Raw genomic sequence first — 25,052 nt, 5'->3', positions numbered from 1 at the left:
ACTCGGGATTATCACAATGTACTAAACATCTACACCACCGAAAAAGATAATTAGTAAAAAGTCATAAAGAAAAGTCACACCTCATGTATTGGTTACATTATTACTTTGCGTCTAAAGTTATAGCAAAACAAGTAGCTGTGACATTTATAATTTCAATATCTATGCTTCGGGCTATGTTGATATAATAGTTGGAAAAATTATATATTACTATTTAGTTATTAAAATGAATTGGAAATACCTTGTATCGTTTATTACAATCGAATTTTTGTGCTCTTTGTACCAGTGAAGAAATGTTTATCGATATATAATATTACACTTAACCAGGGTCGATGATCTATGACCTATTGATAAGTGAGGTGCGGTGGTGACGTTTTTTTGCCAATTGTATGTATTTGTATGATAGCTATATATAATACCTATCTATTATATTATCTATGTAATGTGCATGTACACGCCAAATTTTTTAACGTTATTGTTTTGAATATAAATATCTTTATTTAGTTGAAAAGTGGTATGCACCAAGGTTAACGGAAAACAGATTTTTCGCTAGGAAGACTGAATGAAAAATTAACATTATATGATTACGTCAAAATTTACATATATGTTATCAATTAAAATAATTTTAATTATTTTCTGTACGGACTATGTTCCCTGGCACTAGATGGCGCTGTGTGAATTATCCTTGGTATATTATGTTTGTTTTTATAAATGTAATTTGTATCTACAAGGTCTTTTGTAATTTGACGTGGATACATCCAATAACGTCATGTTATTGTAGAATTTGCAGATATCAATATTACGTACGCATATCTTGTGTGCTTATTATTTGTGTGTCTCTGTCGTAAATAGGTAAATTGTCGTTAAACATATACGTAATACGATTGTACTCGTACTTGTATTAAACATACGTACGTTTTTAAGTTTGCGGTGCTGTGAGATTGTTTATGGGACGTCAAAGTTTAGTAATAAAGTAAAAAATAACGTAACGTTATGGTAGGTTGCATCATGATTCAATGCGGACTGATGCGGTAGGGTGAGGTGTGTTATTTAAACAATGTTAAAAGCTTGAATGTAGCACTTCACATTAAGCATGGAGAATAGGTATCATGGTTTGTACCGGAATAAAAAAAAAATATGATCTATTTTTTTTTATTCCGGTAAAGACCATGATACCTATTCTCCATACTAACTGTGAGGTGGTATACAATCATCTCTAAAAATATAAATTTCTAGTCCCAGTGCAACTTTAATTATGTATTTATTATGTTACGGAGGTACTTACTGACACTTATAAATAGATTTTCACCTAGATCTGTAGTGAGGGTACATTATTAGCATTCCCAATGTGTTTGAAAAATATTACGTATTTATGAGAAACGCCATATTTATGGACGAGAAGAGATTTGATTTGCAAAAAGTTCTATTGACGCACAACAGAACCTATCGCGAATGATGTACCGGTTTATGAATGAATAACAAATCTATGTGGGCTCGTAATAACGTTTACATACATACATTGTTTCAACAGAATTCGTCGTAGTTTATTATTGTAAAACATAATGTTAAAATAAATCGTAGTTATGTTCTTATCGTTTACATGTGTACTAAAAAAATATATAATATATATCTATCGCGATAAAATTAGTATGGACCGTAAAACTAATTGATTGCATAAAAAATTCGTCAAAATTCATATAGGTACATTTTGATCGGGGAACCAGAATAACTAAAACATATCGTATATAACATAATTTAAAAACAGCTTATCAGCTTTTATTTATACACTGCGTTCATCGTGCTGCGTTATTCGCTACGTCTACAGTTACGCAAACTATACGAAATATGAACTGACATATCGGTAATTAAATATCGTTGTAGGCTGCTCATATTTTCTTTTGAAGTAACTGCAATAAGTATCTCTAACCAGGAGAACTTATTAAGTTTTATGTATTGCAATACAGGCATACAGCTATATACTAATACAATGAGTAATTAAACGGATTCAACAGAGACACTGCTATAAAATATTGCTATCATATTATTATAATACTGCAGAAATGGAAATAAAAATAATATTAGTCTAATATAATTTATAGCAGTTTTGGAAAGGATTTTTTTTTATTTTACCGCTCATTTGCAATACAGATTGAGCCAAGACGAAGAAAAATTTGCCTGTTGCTCTAATAACAATTGTTGTGCAATTATACATTTTAATTTTTTTGTGTATGAACTACTTAATAACAGGCCGATATATAAAAATTACAGAATTCGGTGACTTGATTCTCCGAAAGTTTCTCTCATGCGCTGCTTACGTAGGACTGCATTGAGGTGTCACTTGGTTGGCGACATGATGTCCTTGGTGCTGTTCATGTAATTATGTAGGCGATGTTTGAATTACCACAGTCGTGGGCCGTCAGCTCGTTTGCCATTCCAATTACGATTAGAAAAAAGATAGCACGCATAAGACTGTCTTCAGTAAAAGAGTCCTATATCAATAAATCTAATATAACGGACGATTAGAAACGGTATCAGTCGGTCAGTAGTCTATTCAATGTCTGTCGTAAATACAATATATATTTTTTTTTACAATATCGTAGAATTTTGTATTGGACATCGTCCAGGAACGACTATCACCTTGTACCGCAAATAAAATGTTTCACTTGTTCGAGTGCAGTGTACAGTGAAATCTCACATTTTAAACGACGCACGAGTGAAATCTGAGTAATTGTTTGAAATAACTGAGTTTGTTTGGAGAAGTCTTGTTTGTTCGTAGTCCGTGCATATTGTCTTTTGTTCTAAGGTGAGCGACGTATCGCAATTGTTATCAATATTTGCCACTGATTGTTCAGTAGTGGGAAACAATAATCTCGGGTAATAGATTGTGGGTATGCACTTGCGTCGTCAAGTTAAACAAGTCATATTTTGCACTAGTCTGTGTGTAAGGAGATTAGAGTAAGGCGCCGTTCACACATCGGTGGATTTCGAATTAATTCTACGGCCTACAGCGTTTTTTTTTTCAAAGCAGAAAATAATAACTATGTTAAAAAAATAATACTATTATTGCAAAAATTCAAGAACTTCAAAGTTTAAAAGGTGAAAGTTCTTAATTCAATTATTTTAAAGAACATTGAATAATTTCATCTCTGTGCAATAACAATGATGGAAAATACAGGAACCTTTTAGTAGGTTTTTATTATTTATCTAGATTTTATATTGTGACTGCATTCAATAATAGGTAATAGATAAAAATAATAAGAGAAAATATTCACTACTAATTATAATAACAAGTTTGGATAATCCCTTTAGCATTTATTCTGTTTTTAATTAAGTATTCTGTGACGGGTCAATTAGAATACTTATAACACTATTATTAATTATGTGGTGACATAACTTATTGCTTTTATAATTAAATAGAAAATATAATTACAATAGTACGAGCTCTGTTTACTTTAGAAGTTTGGGCTTAAATGAATCTGTGTAATAAATATTTAGATCATTCTATTTTTATTTTCGTATTATAGAATATGTGGGTAAATGGGATGTTATGGATATGAAATTGCGGATACGGATAAGTTACGGATATAGAAATGATTATTATATCAGATACGGATACGGATTAGGATACGAAATTATTTCGGATTTTCTAGTAGATTCGGATATCGGATTTCGGTTACGCATATTAATTTATTAAGTAATTTCAAAAGTAAAATACAAATAGCTAATTAAATGGTTGCATAACATACCTAATTTGGGCTCCTACTCGATATTATTAGAAACTTTTATTTCAGATTCAGTTACGGTTACGAATATTTTTTTATATCGGATATCCGATCATTTCGGTTACGGTTACGGAGCTCCCTAACATCCCTGATGGATATGCTACAAATATAGAAGAAAGTGCCAACGCTACAACAACGGCAGTAATACTAACAGTAGATATTTAATTAACCAAATGAGACGCGCCCCGTAATGACCTGGTCACGAACCAGTTCAAACATTTGCTCGGTTAGTTATTAATTACACTTTCATGCCTCATTATTCGTTTGTGGCCCGGGTCCACACCAACATGCTACCGACCTTCATGAAGAATGACTACTGCCCGAAGAGGTGGTGTATCGGCGCTGACGTGACAGATTATCGTTTTTTACCAAAGATAGTTTTATATTTATGCTTATTTATATTATTATTACATATGTATGTTACTATAGTTTATTTATATGGTCCACAATTCACTGAAATAAATAAAAAAATATTTAGAAGTATATTATAAATATACAGAGATTACTGCAATGCTATCAGTTATATGCCTCACTATAATAATTAAATATGTAAAAATAAGAAGCTTTTATTTAATAATAGTAACTTAAGGTATTTTAAATAAATTTTAATAACAATATATGAGTCTAAGGCAGTAATTATTTTGCAAATTAAATATGTAATAATTTAAATGAGAGAGTTATTTTTTTAGAGAAAAACATATATATGAAGTATTCTTAAATCTTAATACGTAGATAAACTACCTAATTTACGTATTTTGCTAGTTTTATATGTTACGCCATTATTGTATACCTATATGTTGTGCCTCTACAGTTAAGTTACACAGTCAAGTTATAACGGAAATATTAATATTATGACCATATATACATATACTGTTTTTTTTTATTTTAAACATAACAATACCGTCTCGCCTGCTTTGCCAGATGTGTTGGCTAGAGCTCGATTTTTTCTTTTTCCATCGTAAATTTTATTATTTAGTCCAAAACTATATGTTTAGTTGATATTGTGGTGTACGCAATACTGAGATGCCTACATTTGGGTGTTTGAATCTAACGGGACAAGGGATGTACTTACCATTCGGTATCGGATTGATGTCAGTTTAGTAATCGGATATCCGTAAAAAGACCGGAACGTTAGTTAGAAATATAAAGGTATATACAGTTCTTTTTTAGGAGATACTTCTCTGGCAGATGCTGGATCTGAACTCATGACCTCTTAGGTGTAATTCAGGATAGTAAATAACTATGCCACGACTTATTACTAAATACGTGTGGGCAAAGATGTTATAATATTATTTTAATAAAACAGTTGAAAAATGAGTTTATTTTTAGTATAATACTGCAAAATTTCTTTTGTTAATTGAACATACAGTAAGCAGGTAGGTTTGAGTCCATAGATCTCGACCAACGTGAGGGTTTTACGACAAGCTGCGCCGGCGCATAAAACTGGCAGCATTAACCCGTGAAAGTAGAGGGGAGGTGATTGGGTGTTATATTGTTTCGAGGAATTCAAAGTTATTGCTGCAAATATTGTTCTGTCTCAATGCACACTTGCAGCACTTAATTAGTTGCTTGTAAGTTATTATCCGCCAGAAATTTGCTAACGTATTTCAGGTTCCTATGTTAATTTGAAAAAATGAAAGATTACGCCTATATTTATAGGTGCAACTCATCTTAGAATAAGTATCTGAGATTGGTTTCGAGTGCTCTCTCTCTTTCCACTTACGCTCATTGTTTGTCCAGTGAAGCTGGAAAGGTTAGCTGCAGTCAATAGCATTAGAATAATTAGAAAAAATTGCTCAGTGTTTATCTTGAGTCACTTACAATCAGGAGCTGGTGTTGATCTCTTTATTTAAAAAAAATGTCTTCGTTTCATGTACGTATGTAGGTATGTCTGTTTCCTGTGAACCCTCAAACTTCGTAGAATGGATGACGTTAACCAAACGGCATAACATGGATGGGAATATTTTCAAACAATTGTGAATTAAAAGTCAACATCGCAGTGAAAAATAGTACCAGTCCGTCTGTTGTTGCGACACGGTATCAATAACATGATGTTCCGCTGTACATAGAGACAAATCTTACTTCCTACTAATATCATAAACGCGAAGGTTTGTGAGTATCGATAGATGAATCGATAGATGTTTGTTACGTTTTCACAGCATACATCAGAATAACACGTAAGCTATAATTCAAAAAGATATTATTTATATTGGGCGACATATAATGATAAACATCAGGTAAGTGTGATACAGTCGAAAATAGTAATAAACGTATGTTTTTTTTATATTTATAATATTAATATTCGACTAGGAAATTGTCTGTATAAAATTTAAATAATATTCCAAAATATTCCACTTTAAATATACTTAGTATAAAAACATGCATAAATCGAATATGGTTTCAGGTTCAAGTACATTATGAACGCCGGTACAGTGAGAATTGACTGTCATTGAGGGTTCTGAATGCTATTTAAATGTAGTTTTATTCTTTCTACACATATGACAATTATTTCAGCTTTAACTTATTTTTATAACGATATTACTTACAAGAAATAGCCGCTGGGCTATGATTATATTTCCTTAGATTAGAAGAAATATGATAGTAAAATTAGATCATCTAGTTTCGTTTATTGAAATTTTGAAAGTATTAAAAAATATTATTCCAAAAATTCAAAAGCCTTATTTTCACTTGAAAAATAAATAAAATATTTTTTATTTTCCTTTTCTTTTGATGACAGTATTTTAGTGTTATACGTATGAAACATTAGTCATTTCGGAAACATTGTAGTGTGACAGGCAGACAGACAAAGTAAATTAGGGTTTCATTATACATTTTTTGGTATAGAACCCCAAAGTTAGGGATTGACTGTCAGTGATGGTTTTCTTATTAAAATATTGACAGTTAGCACATTGTCAGGTTGTTGTTGTCAATGTGTCAAATACATAATAAACTACATGATTGCCACGACTTTGTCCGCATGAATTTTTATCGTCTGTTAGTGTAACGGAAATTTCACAATTTCATATCTCAGTCGATGCCTAAATAATAATAATATTAAGCAAGTAATATATAATTATAGTAGGTTCGAAGTAAAAGGAAATCTATTCGGAATTTTAGGTTTCGACTCTATTACTTTTTAGTTATATTATACAAATTAAATACAAAATAAGATGGAACAGTCGGTCTTCGTGAGTTCCGTTGCCTGGTACTGTTAAATCTAATATATACTACCTAGACAACTATTACTACTATATATACTTATAGCTAGTAAACATTAAAATATTCTCAGAAAAATGTGTGTCAACTGTTATGACCAAAAACTAGAAATTATCCAATGGACTACCCTATAGGGTATATAGGCTATATATAGGGTATATACCTTATAGGACACCCTATAGGGCTACAGTCGTAACGATGTTTATGAGTATCCAGAATTATTTTTATTTCCAGAAAATTTGTAGTAATTTGTTTCTATATAGAATAAAATTCTCTTGTATAAGTTTACTTTGAAATTATCAAACCAAAGTTGTTTCATAATAGTTTGTTGTGATATAACAGTACATAGAACCGTTGTTACAGTACATTACAGCTATCACAGGATTTATTGGCATTGATATCTTCGTAATGGATTCAATGCAAATATATCTTCGGGTTCAAGTACGTAAAATCAGACAGACAGAGACTTATTTGTAAAAATATGTGAAGGTTAATTTTATTGCATATTTCCTGTACTCAGTGCAGTGTAATTAATATCAACAGTTTGTTTAAAACTCTTGTACTTTTGTAGACGCCACATTGAAAACAGTCAACGGCGCCATCCATTATTTAATGAATTAATTAATAATTCGTAATTGGCATATTGATATAATAATACAAGACAAATAATAATATTTTGTAAATAACAAAATATTATTATTTGTCTTGTATTAAAATATAGATATAGTTTAGATATAATATATTTAGAAAGTTCTGAATACGGTTTTAGGAATATATTTATAGACGATAATTAGATAGTTTAGAGACAAACGTTTATTCAACGATCATGTTAAATTTATATGCAGTATGCAGATAAGTAGGTACTTTAATGATGAAATCACTGTTTGCAGTAGCTTTATGATGACAATTTAAAAACAAACGTTTGATGTAAAACTGTCATATGCTGACTACACATTGCAAACAATGATTTCTCAACAGTTAATAGAAACATGCTCTATACTAAATTTCACTATAATACAATAGTTAATAATACAATTCAATACAATGATACTCACGTTAGTCTTTGATCCCTATATTGAATAAAGACTCTTTCAGTAGTCTGTGTATGCCTAAGAGAAATTACGAAATTGTAGAAACATAAGTTTATCTTTAAATAAAACGATCAAAGTCGCTATTTTCGTCTGTCTGTTGATTTTGATATAGTTTTCACATTTCATATATTTACCAACCCCGTGAGAAACGAACATGGGTCGTTAGTTAATGATCAATAAGATTAGTTTTATATAATACTTAATTTTGAAAATAAGTGATATAAAAATTACAACTTTACGGCTTTATTTTGTACCCTTCGAAGACACAACCCTTCATTATGACCTATAGTCTATAGTATAGGTTTCTTAAAAATTGTTGGAAATCTTGGTAAATTAGTTGGTAGTACTTTGTCTTGTTCTAATCAAATCTCCGAGGTGGAGGGAAAGGGGATTGTTAGTAATGTGTACTGATAATCTTATTGCTAGCATGTCAGGTTGATCTCCATGCGGTTCCTCCTGGAAACCATCGTGATACATTCCTAATGAATTTGTCACGATAGCCTAACTGTCCTGACCTCATGTTTATCTTATCGTCCACTGGTGCCCCGCCAGCGTAAACCGTTAGCGCAGGCGTCAGCACCATTCCATAATCATTCATCAAAAAAATCTCCGAGGTTAGTAAATGTTTATCTGGACAAGGTTGTTTAGCGATAAGACCGTCATTTGTATGTATTGTAGTTTATTTATATAAAAATATCAATCTACCGTATATAGACACAGGCTGTAAAAATTGGTCAAGAGATCGACCCTGTAAAAGGGCTTTTGCGATTACTCACCCAATGTTTACAGCATGATATATTTTATTAAAAGTTCCTTTGCCATTATCCTTTTACATCGATATGACATTTGCAGCCCACGGTCGCCCAGTGGCTGTCTGGTGGTGCAACCCGCACCAGTCTTGTTTGTGACTCAAGATTTTTCGTCACATAACAAACGCTATACTTTTATGCAATTATACTCACTACACTACAGTACAAATTTTTATACAGCATGATTTTTAGCACTTTGTCGAATTAGCAATTACCTTTTGTTATGGATTTTTGTTATCAAACTTCAAACTGATACTTATTATGCATATAGGCTTTAATGTATGTTTCACCTATATTATAGTTTTAAACAAAACTCAACTCTCTCCATCAACTCAACTCAACTCCACATAACATCGAAATTAATAATTATGGTTTGTTAATGTCGATCGTCCTTAGTTCGAATCTGTTTCTCATTATAAGTTATATTTTTATGAACAATATTATTCCATGAAATTTTCAATGAAATTTCCTGTTTCGTATGAGCGAAAGTGACCTTGTATTATATGTTTTATGTTAATAGATGTGTGTAGGCGGTTGAATCATATTTGTACTCTATATGACAGATAGTATTGCCATTTAAAAAAAAGATGTGGGATTTGTTAATACCTAATTAGCATCAAAACGTCATATCTGTGCAGTTCTTATATGTTTATCTATACTCATATTACATACACAGCGCGAATTTTGGTTGTTTGTGTGTTTTTAGTGAGTAATATATATACATATATATAGGTACCTAGTATTATTCATTTATGTTATACCAGATGAACATATGCTAATATCCATTTGTAAAAGGCATCATCCGATTTCGTTTACTTACGGCATAAACAAATACTATACAACCATACAGTCGAAATTAAGATGCGATTCCTTCTATTGGAATTGTGCATAATAATTGATATTTTAATTTGTTATTACATAATTTATTATTATTACTTACGTTATCTCACTTAGTTATTTTTAGGTTAGATCATAGACACAACAATGTAATATTTTAGATATTTTATTTTAGAGCGGCAACACAGAATATGTGTAACATATAATACACGGTGACACTGTGTCATAAGTGTTAAGACATCAAACTAAACCGCTTGGAGACAGGAAAGGCCGAATAATGTCGGTAATAATGTCTATCAGCCGTACGAAGGCCGGTCATGATAATTCCGTTCAAGTTACGAGACATGAGCGACTAAGATCTAGACACGCGGTAGCGTGTCAAGCCGAGGTTCAAGTAAACTGGCTTGCAGCACCGTGTGTATATTTACACGAACCATTTGGAGCCACTTTTGACCCCCTCATAACTCAAAAACTCTTTCACACAAACCTGTCAAATTTGGTTCATATATTGAGACTTGCGAGATAAATATGTGTTCCAAATTTCATAAACATATCTCAAACGGTTATTTAGATATTAATGTCCAAAAATCGTCATTTTTATCACTGATCAACTATAGATCAAAATTATAACCCACTTCCAGATGACCTAGGAAGTTCAAATTTGGCATGCAGATAGGTAATTAGGTGAATATAAAGGAAAAAATCTGAAACTGGTAAATTGTTATCATTTTACTACAATTTTTCACTTTAATTGATTATATTTCAACTTATACTGGACGATTACTAAAATTCTATGAAAACGTCGATAGCCACCAATTGACATTGATCCCTGGCGAAATATCTCATCTTGTACTGGACGGAAAGTAATATTGTATGAAAACGTCGATCATTACCAATTTACGTTGACCCCTTCACATCAGTGTCGGTCGATAACTAGCGAACTTCAAACATTGCATTGAGCGGTAAATTTACTATATAATCTGTCTAAAGTATACTTATAACAATAATAAAAGAGTACAGTGGAGTTCCGTATTTATTACGTTATTAACTGGGATTTAGTATAATTGTTTCAATATTTATCGCACACCAATAGTGTAAGATCATTATTTATAAATATTTATTCAATAATAGGCATTTTGGTATACGGCGCGCGGTGTGACGCCGGAGCGGGGGTGCGGGGTGGGTGCGGTGCAATAAAATCTAAACGTATCCGAGCGAGTGGCAGCCGCGCTCAGAAGCGCGGGCGCCGTCTTGACGTACGGTTTTCTCTTGATACCTATAGGGTCTATAAGATTTATGCTACGAAATTCATAGGTTTTCTTATATCTTATGTAGTTGTGATTATATTATTACTACAATTCTTTTAGTAAGTAAGTATGGTATATAGGCAATAGTTTAAATCAAAAAGTAATAATAATTTTAGTACAGTTATATTAGTTTTAAGTAGGAAATGTACATTTAACTCCGAATGACTTCGAGATTACAACTCATTTTTAACAAATTGTTTTTCTTGAAAATACTACAGGTAATTTGTTACATAACTTCTTAAAAAAATTCTTTTTATTACTTATATTGTACAATGAGTCATACAATAGAATTACGGGTGGGTTACACACTTACCTTACACCGAATTATTCCAATGCCTCCAGATGGAAGCTGCCTATTCCATTCGATTGCATATTTATTGTTTGAGTATAATAATATACAACAAACAAATAGGTTGCGTGAAACTATAGTAGAGTATGTATGTCGTAACTGGAATGATTTAAGTATGTACACTAGCGCTCCAAACGGGGATCCTTACTGCTCTGAAGAAGAGTATCGAGCAAGCATGCTTTGTTCAACAACGTATGGAGCTGTTTCTGAATTAAAGGCTGCAGTAAATTTACATAATATTAAGATCGAAGTGTATAATCAGGATGGTGTTCTGCTAGGTTTGTTCGGTGAAGAGGGATATCCTACGAAGCGCTTGCTCTTTACAGGAAATCTCTCTTCGGGCCATTATGACGTGTGTATTCCAGTGGAACAAGACATCAATAATTTGTGTATATCTCCGTTACAAAGGGGCCGTCCACAAAAGCGTAAACCAGGTCGACCTAAAACGTCTGAGAAATCCCGTGCGGAACAACGGCGTGATGCTAATCGGCGTTATAAACAAGGGCATCCTGAAGTAGTTCAAAATTCTCAGAGACGTTATGTAGCCAAACACCCCGAGGTGTACCAGGCAGCCGTAAAACGTTATTTGGATAAAAACACAAAGGTGCGTAAAACCGCGGCAAAACGTTATACTGAAAAAAATCCAGATGTAGATAAAAGATCTTCGAAGTTATACTACGCGAAGAAAAAATTATCGTATACTAATGGAAATGACATAATTAACAAACTAACAGACAAAATTGGAAAGCAAAAAAAGTTAGAAGCTGAAAAAATTGTGAAGTGGGTTCTTGAGCGTCGTAAAAATATACTAGATAATTATTCAAAAGTTTTAAATCGCGTTCAAAGTAAAATTACAATAAGTATGGAAAAAATGAAAAGTATTTCTTCTGACAATGACATATTAGAAAAATTTGTTATTTTTGCCGGAGAATCTAAACATGTGAGCACTCAAGAACCATACTATTATGAAAGTTCGTATAAAATGTTTTGTTCGGATAAAACTGTGTCAATAAACGATGAGGGTCAAGCTGAGATATTTAATTTACAGAATGAAAATAATAATGTATCTTGGTCTTGTAATCCCAAACAATGTTTATTAGATGAATCAATTCTACAAAGTTTATTGGATGTTTTCAAATATATAAATTCAAAGTCAGCCATAGATATATTCAATTTAATATCTAATCAGAGTCAAGAGTTTTTAAATAAAATTAAAATACTTTATAACATAAAAACCCATTTCCCTAAAATACGAACTATTGTTAGAGAGCTCTATCAGTTAATATGTTATTGCAAAAATATAAATTCAATAGATTGTGATTTGAACTCTGTCAATGTAGATAAATTATGTGAATTAGGAGTACCTTTTGATATCAAAAATGCTCATTGTGAATTAAATATGCGTGAGAGCGAAATGAACGAAGACTTAATAATAGAAAAATATAAATGCGCTTTTAATACCTTGAAAAAAAGATGCGATGATATACCGATACACCATTGCATATCTTGCCATAGACTTCTTTGTTTACGTGACCTGTCCGCTATTAATAAACTAAGAAATCCTATCGAAACTGACATATGGCAAAGGTTACAACTTTTCAATGAAACATTTCATATTGAGCCCAGTCCGTTTATCTGTCATTTATGCCTACAAAAAATCCGAACAAATGATTTACCTCCTAATTCTATACTTAATAGTTTATATTACGGTGACGTACCTAAGCAATTAAGTGATCTTAATAACTATGAAAAAATGTTGATACAAAGAGCTAAAGCTTTTCAAGTAGTAACTAGCTTGATTCCAGTGGGAAATAAAAATATACCTAACAAACAGATGATAAAAAAAGTTAAAGGAAGGACATTTCATTTGCCATTACCTATAGAAAATACCTTAAATAAATTGCCTAAACCCGAAGAATCATTAAACCCCAATCAAGAGCTTTATATAATCTTGCGAAGCTGTCCGACTAAAACTAAAATAATGTGGCAAGACTTAGTGGATATCGGCAATATATACAGGGCATTAGTATATTTAAAACAGAATAACTTTCATTACAGAAACATAATTTTACCGGCGAATTCTAATAATTTATTAGACAATCTTGACCAAAATTTAAACCATACTATAGAGCTAAATGAGAACGAAAAGGAGTTACAAAATCAGTCTGCCTTTCTCACTCAGGTAACCGAAGATAAGGAAGATATTTACGAACAGTATACAATATACCCGCTACACGAAAAGAAACAAAATAGTACAGCTTGCGCTCTATATCAAATGTTGAAAGTGAATGCTGCACCAATCGATAATCATAATAAGGATATTGATACTTTATGTTTTCCAGATTTATTTAATAAGGGCAAGTTTGGTCAATTTTATGATCGCGAAAAAAAAATTACAAGTGCAGAATTCATAAAATCTCGCTTAACTTCCAAAGACTCGCGATTCAGACTTAACCAGCAATATTTATTTTATTTATTGAATGACGCAAATATAAGACAATTAAATGCAGGTATATTTTATAAATTAAATGTAACTAATTTAAACCAAAAATTAACAGCGCAACAGTATTTAGAAAAAATAGAGAAAAGCGAGCTCGAAGGAGATTTGATGGCCATATTTAGTAGATTACGAAACACCGAGCAATTCTGGAAAAAACCTAGAAGCGATGTTATGTGTATGACTCGTCATTAAGGACCGGCTACTTGGTTTTTAACAATCAGTCCTTCCGAATGGAGATGGACGGACCTCGCAGATTATATTAAACTAATCAATGGTTCTGATGCAAGAAATAAATCTACTAGTGAGTTAGTAGCAATGGACCCAGTTTCAGCGTCGCGGTTTATTGATATTAAATTTAAATCAATATTAGATTTTTTAACATCACCTAAGGCTCCTTTAGGTGAAATAGAACATTATTTCTGGCGACGTGAATACCAGTCTAGGGGTTTACAGCATTTCCATCTAATGTTGTGGGTAAAAGATGCACCAATACTGCAAGTTTCGACTGTTGAGGAGGTGGCAGAGTTTATTAATAAATACGTTACATGTTCTATCCCAGATAAAAATGTATCCCCAACATTACATGATCGTGTTATCAATTATCAGATGCATAAACATAACACATATTGTTTACGAAAGAAAAAAACAAAAACAAGCTTTACAACGGTTTGCAGGTTTGGATTTCCACGACCAGTAACTGAATATCTAACGATTAATAGTGTAACCGAGTCAATAGCGGCTAGAAAAACTTTAAAAATGAGTAGACTTTATAATATACCTCGCGAAAAAGAATCTTGTTACATTAACGACTATAATCCAGCAATCCTTCTCGCTTGGAATGGCAACATGGATTTACAGTATGTAGGCGAAAAGACAGCTGTTCTAAATTATTATATTACAAAATATACAACTAAAAGTGAAAAAAGTCACGCAGTAGACACTTTTGACAACATAAATTCTACCAAATCTCTCGCTAGTAGACTTTTTAACGTAGGCCTCCGAGCACTCAATAACAGAGAATGTGGTGCACTAGAAGCAAGTGATACACTCTTAGGAATTTCACTTTATGGTACCGATACACAGACCACAATCCGATGGCTCGATGTAAATATATATCGCAACCGAAGAGTAAAAGCTAAAAAAGAGATAATTGAACTTGAATCAGATTCTACTGATATCTATTTCGAATCTTGGGTTGATAATATTTATCCTCAACGCCCTCAAGACTTAGAGAGTATAAATTTATATAATTTCGCTCGATGGTTTGACATAGTTACAGCCCCGCCCTCTTCATCAACAGCGGCACAGGTATATAAATTATCATCAAATAAATATTTAAAGAAACGACAGAGACCTTATTTAATAAATCACTATACTTACGACGTAAATAAACACCCAGAAAAATACTATTTTTCGCTTTTGTTAATGTTTCATCCGTGGCGAAATTTAGCAGTACTGAAGTCTGGACAAAATACGTACACTGAAGCCTTTAATTTTCTAAAAAATCAAATTAAGGACGGACTTGATTACGGAGAAATGCAGACAGAATTCTTAGATAACATAGAGAGAGCATTTGAAATTATTGAAGAAAAAGTAGCGGAAATAGAAAGAGATCGCCAGGAAGATGATCATGAAGATGATGGTCTAGATAATCCTCTGAACTTCTTACCTGTTGAAGCTGTGAATGCAATGGAAGATTTTAGAAATGCTAAAGATTTGGTATCTGAAGATGAGCTCAAACAAATGATAGAAGGTTTAAATGTAGACCAAAAACGCATTTTCGACAAGATCTCTAAGACTTTATTAGATGAATCTAAAACTTTGAGAATATTTGTTAGTGGGACAGGCGGCACGGGAAAAAGTTATTTAATCAATACAATTAAAAACTGGGTTAAGAAGCGAATGAATAAGTTAGCTGCAGTAGCTGCACCCACAGGTATTGCTGCTTTTAATGTAAACGGTCTGACGATACATAGGCTCCTACAGCTGCCTGTAGAGCACGGAAACTGTCCCAAGTACACTTCCTTATCAGACCAAGTATTAAAAGTATTAAGATGTGATTTAAAAGATGTAGTACTTTTAATAATTGATGAAATATCTATGATTTCTAATATAACGTTAATGTACATACATCTTCGATTAACAGAAATATATGACACCGGTGACGCTGACGACGGATGGTTCGGCAAGATTCATGTAGTGTTGTTTGGCGATCTGCTCCAACTGCCTCCAGTGAGACAACTGTCGCCGTTTGAAAACTTAAACTCGTCTGATGTTCTTAAATGTTTAGGATCCCTTAGTGCTCCAAATTTATGGAAAGAATTATTTTGTTATGAGGAATTGACTGTAAATATGAGGCAAAAAAACGATAAACTCTTCGGCGAAATGTTAAATCGTTTAAGAATGGGTATAGTAACAAGTCAAGACAGTTGCACTTTATCTCATCGACTTCTCAAATTAACCGCTAAAAATCAAATCGACCGGCTTAAAGAAATCATATCTTATTTTAGACTGCTGTCCGATAATACAGTATGTTTATTTCCCACTAAAAATATGTGTAACCAGTTTAATACCGCAATGTTAGCAAGTATGGAGCAACCAGAAATTAAATTAAATTCGATAGACGAAATAGACTGTCCACGGTATTTAAAAAAACGAGCAAATGAAGTACTTAAAAAAAACGAGGATGATTCGTCGCTAACTGCTGGCTTAGAAAATGTAATCACGATAAAAATAGGTGCACGTGTAATGTTGCGAAGAAACGTAGATGTCAGTAAAGGACTGGTAAACGGATCCATTGGAAAAATAGAGAAAGTACATTGGGACGTCAACAACAGCAATAGCGCACGTAAAATTACAATACAATTTAAACATAACTTAATTTACGAACTAGAACGAGTCAAGACCAAGTTTCAAATATTAAGTAATGTATATGTTCACAGGGAACAATTCCCTATTTGCTTAGCATATGCTATCACTATTCACAAATCACAAGGCCTTAGCCTTGACAGTGCTCTTCTCGACATAGGTTCCTCTATATTTAGTAAAGGGCAGGCCTATGTTGGACTCTCCAGAGTTAAAACCTTAGATGGAGTACATCTTATCAATGTAGATCCGAGCCAAATTAAGGCACAAGAGAGCTCAATTGTAGAGTACAACCGTCTTCGCACATTATACCGCCCCGACTTGGCTAAATTAATCATAAATAGAAAACGCGTAAAAAAAAAACCGGATGCTGAATGGACAATTCACTCGAACATTTCAAAGGTTCAAGAAAATATAGAAAATAACAAAAAAAAGACAATTTTACCCCGTAAACGCAGAAAAATATAGTAGTGTAAAAAAAGAATTTGATATTCATTTTGTTATAAATAAGTACTTACTAAAAATTTATGAACAAAAAGTAATGATATCCCATCAAAAACATAAATGTGAAATGATAGCCGAGTTTAACATTATGATATATGCCTTGATTGTTGACTTCTTCGACAAAAGAGGTGAGATCTAAATGGGTGCCAAGTTCAATGGTCTGTCCTGAAATGTATTTATAACAATATAAAATATCATTTCTTCTTATAACTAGGATAATATACTTTAGCCTAAGGTCTAACTTGGCTAGTTTTCATATACGAAATATACTGTAGCCTTCGCAAGTTCTAAACATGTTACTTGTCGGTTCCTATTTTATTATTAGTAGTAACTAGCAATCGAAAGTAATAATTGGTATATGAGAACTGGCCAAGTTAGACCTTAGGCTAAAGTATATTATCCTAGTTATAAGAAGAAATGATATTTTATATTGTTATAAATACATTTCAGGACAGACCATTGAACTTGGCACCCATTTAGATCTCACCTCTTTTGTCGAAGAAGTCAACAATCAAGGCATATATCATAATGTTAAACTCGGCTATCATTTCACATTTATGTTTTTGATGGGATTGTTATTTTCTTTATTTAAGTCAAATACTCATGATCAATATTGTGTCAGTAAACTACTTGTAAACTATGTTACTAAAATATTAAGACAATACAGCTCAATCTACATGCACTGGGTCCGCAGAAGTATAATGATGTTCAGTACCTCTAGAATGTACTATACAATCCGTCAAACATGCTATATATGTGTGTATTGCGTGTGAGTGTATAGTGCGGCTGTTTGCTATATAGTTTGCTCCCAAATATTGCAATCCTTACATTCCAACTTTCAAACTATAAATCATTTTGATACTATTTCGTTTAGTGTTGACAATATTTAAGTTTTTGTAAATAAAATTAATATATTTTATGATATATGCAAAGGTTACCACTTTCACCATCAAGTGGGACATCAGGTTGTTAGTCATTGCCATTACATTAAAAAAAAGCTGATGCAATTGGAATTAATTACTTTGTTTTTGATACATTGTATATAGTACTATCTACCCGCACCGGCTTCTCACGGATCACCGATGTAGATGTATTAAACATTATAATAAACCTTCCTCTTGAATCACTCATATCTATTGCTAAAAGCTGCATTAAAATCCGTTGCATAGTTTATAAGATTTAAGCGACATAGACATACACACCGGAAGCGACTTCATTTTATACTATATAAAGATAACAAATTCAGAATACCTTTATTCATGCATTCATTTATCAAAAGTGTTTTAATTGTTTATTTTTTTTATTTTAATAAAATATTAACATTTTAAAGGGCCATTTCTTGTAACTTGCACCAAGCCTTTCTTGCCGCTGTTTAACGATAGGCTCTTAGCGTTATAAACTTCACGTCGTATACGATATTTATTTTTGTTTTTGTCTTTAAAAATCATTAACCACTATTTTTTTATTGTCGAGATTTAAAATCCATTATATCTTATGTTTACACAACGCCTATTGTATCTTTGCTTAAATATGTCATAAACTACGTATCAGTTATTACTCTGTGCAACCATCAAACAAGACCTTGTTACCCAACTTATTTATTCTTAATTTTTATCCCAAAATTTGCCAAGTGACCAAAATGTGCTACAATAACATCGAAATAACATATACTATAATACCAATGCAGATGTATTAGAAAATAGAAAAGAGACTCTTGGACGTTTTTTAGCCGACTTTAAAAAGAGGGAGTTTTATATAATTTGTCTTACGCGACATCTTCATTAATTCAGCATAGATGATGATTATTTTTGTCATCGATAATAACAAGTAATTACGTACTAGATATAAAGGCTTATTAGCAGCGCCATCTACAGCGGTTAAATTATACATATTAAAATGTTTACATTAACTTTTATCCGAATCAATTCAGCAGTTTTTGTGAAGTAAGGTAACAAACATAAATAGGTACAAAAGTATTAACTGTAAGTGAAACATAATTTTTGTACTTTTTTACGAAATTTGCACGGACGGAGGAGTATAAATTTATATATAGAAGTAGTGCAAAATGCTAATATATTTTTTAAATCATGGAATAAAAATACATTAAAACAATAAACAAAACATTAGACAAATTACCAAGTATTTCGCACACACATACTCATATACTCTTTTGTTTATTGTTAAAGTGTGTGGTCAAATTGAGAAAGGATTAATATTTTTTTTTAATATTATTTGTCTAAAGTCTTACTGAATATTGAATTTATTAAGGTCGAATTTCGAGCACTGGTCGACCACTAGTATACGAGTATATAAGGATACATTTGTTATTTTGCGACACTCTTCGAAACCATTACGCATGACCGAATCATTTTTTCAGTCACACCCCACATGAAGATAGTTTTGACGTTGTGCTCCTCATATTCGCACAAATGGTTAACCGTCGGCTTCCTGTTAGGATAACATTGAACCACTTCTGGAGCGAGCGCCGGCCAAGTGCAGTCAGGATGTTGTTACGTAGATCAAAATAGAATTAACCATTTTGTATGTTTTGTACGTAGTAGTAGTATACAGCATCGGCATACGGCTACATATAGCTAGCGGGTGATTATGTCACGTTGCAATTAGTATTGTAAATTGTTTGAAACTGATGTTTGCTATAAATTGTTGCGTTTTTTGACGGCCTTGATAGTTCAATTAACGGTCTTTACGTCGGGTAAGATTTTTGGTTGACACAACTTGTCAATTAACTATGATTCGCCATGCTCTCATTGATTGTTGCAGTATGGTTACTTATTTCAACCCGTTGGCGTTTTAGGTCCTTATAATTAAAAAAATAAATTTTAAAAATTTACATATTTTGACAGAATTGGTTAAAAAAAGCATATCTACGTTTGTCTCTACCATTACTATGGTTATGATTTATATTTTAATTTAATAATGGTTTATAAGTAACTGACTGTCGAATTTCATAAACTTGTAGTCTTTTTTGATATTAAGTACTCATATGACATTATCATGGATAATGTCATATGAGTACTTAATATTATAGATGCGAAAGTTTGTCTGACTGTGTGTCTGTTTGCTACTTTTTCACGTATAATAAACGGCTGACGGAATTTTAATGAAATTTGATATGGAGGTTCATATCAAATTTCATTAAAATTAACGTCCTCCTATAACCTATTCTCACGAAGCTGTCGTCCTGACAATAGAATATAGGATAAAACCTATCTTGAATTACAAAAAGTAATCTAGAAGCAAGTGAAATTAATAATGAAAGTTTGTAGTTGATGCAAACAAAGTTACGAATAACAGATAGTTTATTAAGAAATCAAATATATCTACTGTAGCATCATTAAATTACGTATTAATCAGTTCAATAAACACACGCGTATATCAACGTGTAAATTAAAATTATACAAGAGTAAAATTATGGGATAAAGAAGAGTTTTGTAAAGTCATTGCTGTATCTATGACAGTTTGATATTGTGTCCTAGACCAAGAAGCCGTTATCATTTAAAGGAAGTTCGTACCTATATTCAAATTGGCTTATAAGTGCAGTTGCAGTAATTGGAGAGGCGGAGTCAGTAATAGACCTGGGGAGCGCTCACCGTGCTCGTATATCACTCAGTTATTTATTCAACAAATTGTGACTAGGGACGTCGTGATTTATTTAATTGCTTCAAACTGCCGATCAGAATAACCGGTTATTACGTAGTTAGAGAATATATTCTTTATCCGGTACTTCTGTAACAATGTTTATATTTTAGTTAGTGTTTATCGAAAGTAGGTATATACATGAAGGTAGGGTATATAAGTTATGGATGTGTCAGGCAGGTGCATGTAATGCACAGATTTAAATTGTCTTATAAAGTTATTAGTAGATATCTATATATATCTGTATATTAGTAGATATATATATTAGTTATTTGTTGCATGTTTCAGCAATATAAATAAAAATTATAATTAGTATAATACATTAAATTACTTTTTTTTCTTTTTTCAGGTGCTGAATTTAAATAATGGCGATGTGGATCCAAAGAGCCGTTTTTCTTCTATCAGTATTTTTATTAACGGTCCCGAGCTTGGCAGCGGTGTGTCCAGATGGGTGCGTGTGCAGTACCACGCGCGATGGACTCCATCGTGCTACATGCAGTGATCTCCTCAAACTGTATAAATTTACACTCCGGCAAAAACATCACAATATAAATATATTGGATTTGTCACATAACAACATTACTAAACTAGCTCACGAGCTTGATCGACTTACTGAAGTCGTAACATTGGACCTCTCCACGAATGGAATAATGAACCTTAATAAATTCTTACATAATGCAAAAAAACTGGTACATCTCAATCTCGCCAATAACAGGATACAGACGCTTTCCCTAACCCAATTGCCCACCAGTGTTAGTTCGTTAGATTTAACTAACAATCTGTTGGAAGATGTGCCTTCGAATTTCGTTCATCTCGTAGGTTTGGAACATTTAGAATTAGAAGGTAATCCTCTAAATTGCTCCTGTGAAAACATTATGGCACGGGATCGGCTACTCCTTGCAAATGTATTTATTGATGCAGTTGCATGTGTTGTGCCTGAAAAAGTAAAAGGTCGATCTTGGTTAGAATTGAAAACAAAGGATGTGTGTAAAATTCCAAAATCAGAACCAAATTATCTAGATATGATGATGGGTGATCAGCCAATAGATGCAGAACGTATTGGCAAAGAAACTACTGCTTTAAAATCCATGCCTTTAGTAGCCAGTAACGATTTAGAGGATGGAAATGTTATTCAGGGGGATAATGAAAATGACGACGATGATGTTAAGCAATTTATGAAAGTTGGTCACATTACTTCTCAGTCTCCTTTAGATAATATTGAAGGGTCTGGTGAAGCCGAGAGTACGACGGTTGCCGGTATAATTGTACCGTTAGAAGCTGGGAAGCTTGATTCAAGATTTTTTGAAAATGATGAAGTGTTTCCAGCTTATACTATTGCTACTACGACTCTTGATCCCCAAGAAGGTTCAGGAGAAGGATCTGGTTCGGGTTTTATACCGTTCTTTGAAGATATTATTGAAGATACAACAGAAGCTGTTACTCCTGTTTTCGTGGGACTTAATCCAGGACCTGTACGTCGAGTTTTTGAAGATTTCAATAATGGTACAGAATTTCCAGTCCCGGAAGCCCCATCTGTTTACGAAGGTGGTTCAGATTGGCAAATAAAATCAGATGTTACTATTGCTCCCACGGAATATTTGGCAACAGTTCCCGTATCACGAGATACCACAGTGTCAGAACACATAAGAGTAACTCAGGCATCTGAAAATCTAGGTGCAGCTCCAACTACCGTTAAAAAAGAGGTTCCACATAAAACAGGCACTTATGTTTGTATTGCAATAATAGTTGTGCTTCTTGTCGGGTTAATTGGGTTTGCTATCGTCAAAGGACAAATAAGAAAACGAAGAGATAAAAGAATATTAAGACAGCAGAAAAGAGACGTAGAAAAAGCATCAAAGGAAATGGTAGATATGAATAGATCACTATTAGGCAAACCCGCAGGTTTAGAGCCCCCTGGAGAAAAGCCGGTTAATGGGAAATACGAAAGAGTACCCACACATGAACCAATTCAAAGAAAGAGTGAAAATGGTGATGTTGCCAATGGATTTAAGTACAGTGACAATAATGGTATGAGGACTGATAGTCCTAGGGATACAAATCAGAATAAGAATAGCTCAAAAGACAATAATTTAGTAGAACAAAAACAAATTCCAACACTAGATACATCGTTGGAATCGGCACCAGCTTCTCCTGATTCTAGAAAGGACACAAATTCTTTATCTAGTGTAGATATTTTCGTACCTTTGAATGGCGATGAAACACCTAGATTAAATGGTAACGCCGATTCTGATTACTCCCAGCCTCTCATTAATGGTGATCAAATTACAGATTCTGATTTTCTATCACCATCCCGCGATTACGTTCCAGTTTATTCACCAGATATGGGAAGGGTCCGAATAAAGCTGGCGGAAATTCAAAAGCCAAAAACACCAGAACTAGTCACCAGAAGTAGGTCAAATGCTGGAGACATCATAATCACGCGTTCAACAGATATTAATGCACGCAAGTCAACCACTTGAAGTTTAATTTTAACAAAAGTAACAAAAGAAACCTTAGCACTTCGTGTAAAACAGTGTCAGTCAGCAAACACTTCACTATTGGCGAAATTCTGTGATTATTTTGTGTGCATAGTTGGAGCAAATCGTTTTATGTGTAAGGACCTGGTAAATTTGATTGGTACTTTTTAAATGTAGATTGATATTTGCTGCCAAAGTGTGTTTGTAGTCGACGGTGCCTTTAACTTGTTAGTGGTATAAATATTTATGAGAGTATAATGCGCAATAAGTAAATCATATTTTTATACGTGTAAAAAGTGTTGCCATGTTCATGTTAGTAATAAACCTATGTTTTTAGAAATTATTATATTTCTCTAGATTACCTACGTAGCTAAATGTGTATTTGTAGGTACAATAATTTTATTATGTTGTACGTACGTCTATATAGATATTTCTGTTTGGTTTTGTACAATTCTTGATCTATAAAATTTCAATGGTTGTGTACTTACTACCCAGCATAGACAATAATATGATAACAACGAAAATAATAATTGGCTATGGTTATTATCTCATTTTTCCATAGAGAATTCTTCATTCTTTAGTGGTCTGGCTAAACATTAAGTTCCTCTGAAGTTATTTTTATTCTAGTTTAATATTAGTATTTAAGAATGTGATACCATTTATTGTAAGTAATTCCCGCTATTCATATTTGTATGTATATAATTATTTCGATTGTGTCCTCCATTACGTATAATTGTCTAGTTTTATTTTATATTTGCAATTGTTTTATGTCGTAATTAAGAATTGCTTTTTACTTTCTATTTGCTGCGCTTATATGAATAGACCTATTTATTTTTTAAATAGGCAATTAATTTAATTTATTATCGCGGTAATATAAAACCAATCAGGAACTAATTATTAAGTGGAACAATTTAATGAACAATAATAGTTTTATAAACATATTTTCTATGAAATGATGTATTTTTTTCAACGAGATATAAATTGGTTGAGTAAAATTACTTTGTTTTAATTACTACTGGAAACCTGAGTAGCTATAGGCGGTTAATCGTAATGGGTATACCTACTGAACAAAAAAATTTAAATAAATAGTCAACATTCGAAATAACTACATCGCTTAGATGTAATGATAGAAAAATTAACCTTATTTTCATAATTTGACATTCATTTCAATCACTCGGAATGCAAATCAGCTAACACTCATCATATTAAAAACTTACCTGTTGCTTTTTTAAATGAAGGTAAAATTTTACTTTTTAGATTTAAGATATTTTTTAATACAAAGTGATTCCACAGATAAGAAAAGTCTGTGTAGATTATTCACTCAAAATATAATCCTATACTTGATAAGATACGTTAACTTTTTTCCCACCAAAGTAAAAAGTATTGTGATACAAGTGGCGCCATCTACAAACGAAGCTGTAACTATCACTGAGGACGACATTTTGCATTTTACACTGAAAAGTGTAGAGGTCACTACTTCAACTTTTTTTCGTATGGATGATGGAATGATGCACTCGCTTGCGCTAACCGTTTACGCTGGCGGGGTACCAGTGGAGGACGATAAGATGAGTATGAGGTTAGGTCTGTGAGCCCGTCGTGATAAATTCACCATAATTTTATCACGATGGATTCCAGGGGGAACCACTTGGAGCAGTTGGAGG

The 25,052-nt window shown here is 32.6% G+C and overlaps 1 protein-coding gene across 1 annotated transcript in view; it reads left to right on the top strand.

Moving 5' to 3' along the window:
• LOC131843411 (protein windpipe) overlaps nucleotides 1–23,412 on the top strand; it is a 56,793-nt gene extending 33,381 nt beyond the window's left edge. The window contains exon 3 of the mRNA XM_059192046.1: nucleotides 21,264–23,412. Within this exon, the coding sequence (XP_059048029.1) occupies nucleotides 21,280–23,394 (2,115 nt within the window). The 5' untranslated portion in view covers nucleotides 21,264–21,279 and the 3' untranslated portion in view covers nucleotides 23,395–23,412. The remainder of the gene's footprint in view (nucleotides 1–21,263) is intronic.
• The last annotated feature ends 1,640 nt before the right edge of the window (nucleotides 23,413–25,052 follow it).

The sequence above is a fragment of the Achroia grisella genome, unplaced genomic scaffold (assembly GCF_030625045.1).
Source record: "Achroia grisella isolate CSIRO2021 unplaced genomic scaffold, CSIRO_AGI_Agris_v1 utg308, whole genome shotgun sequence".
Taxonomy (NCBI): domain Eukaryota; kingdom Metazoa; phylum Arthropoda; class Insecta; order Lepidoptera; family Pyralidae; genus Achroia; species Achroia grisella.
This window is presented reverse-complemented; position numbering and strand designations above follow the sequence as displayed.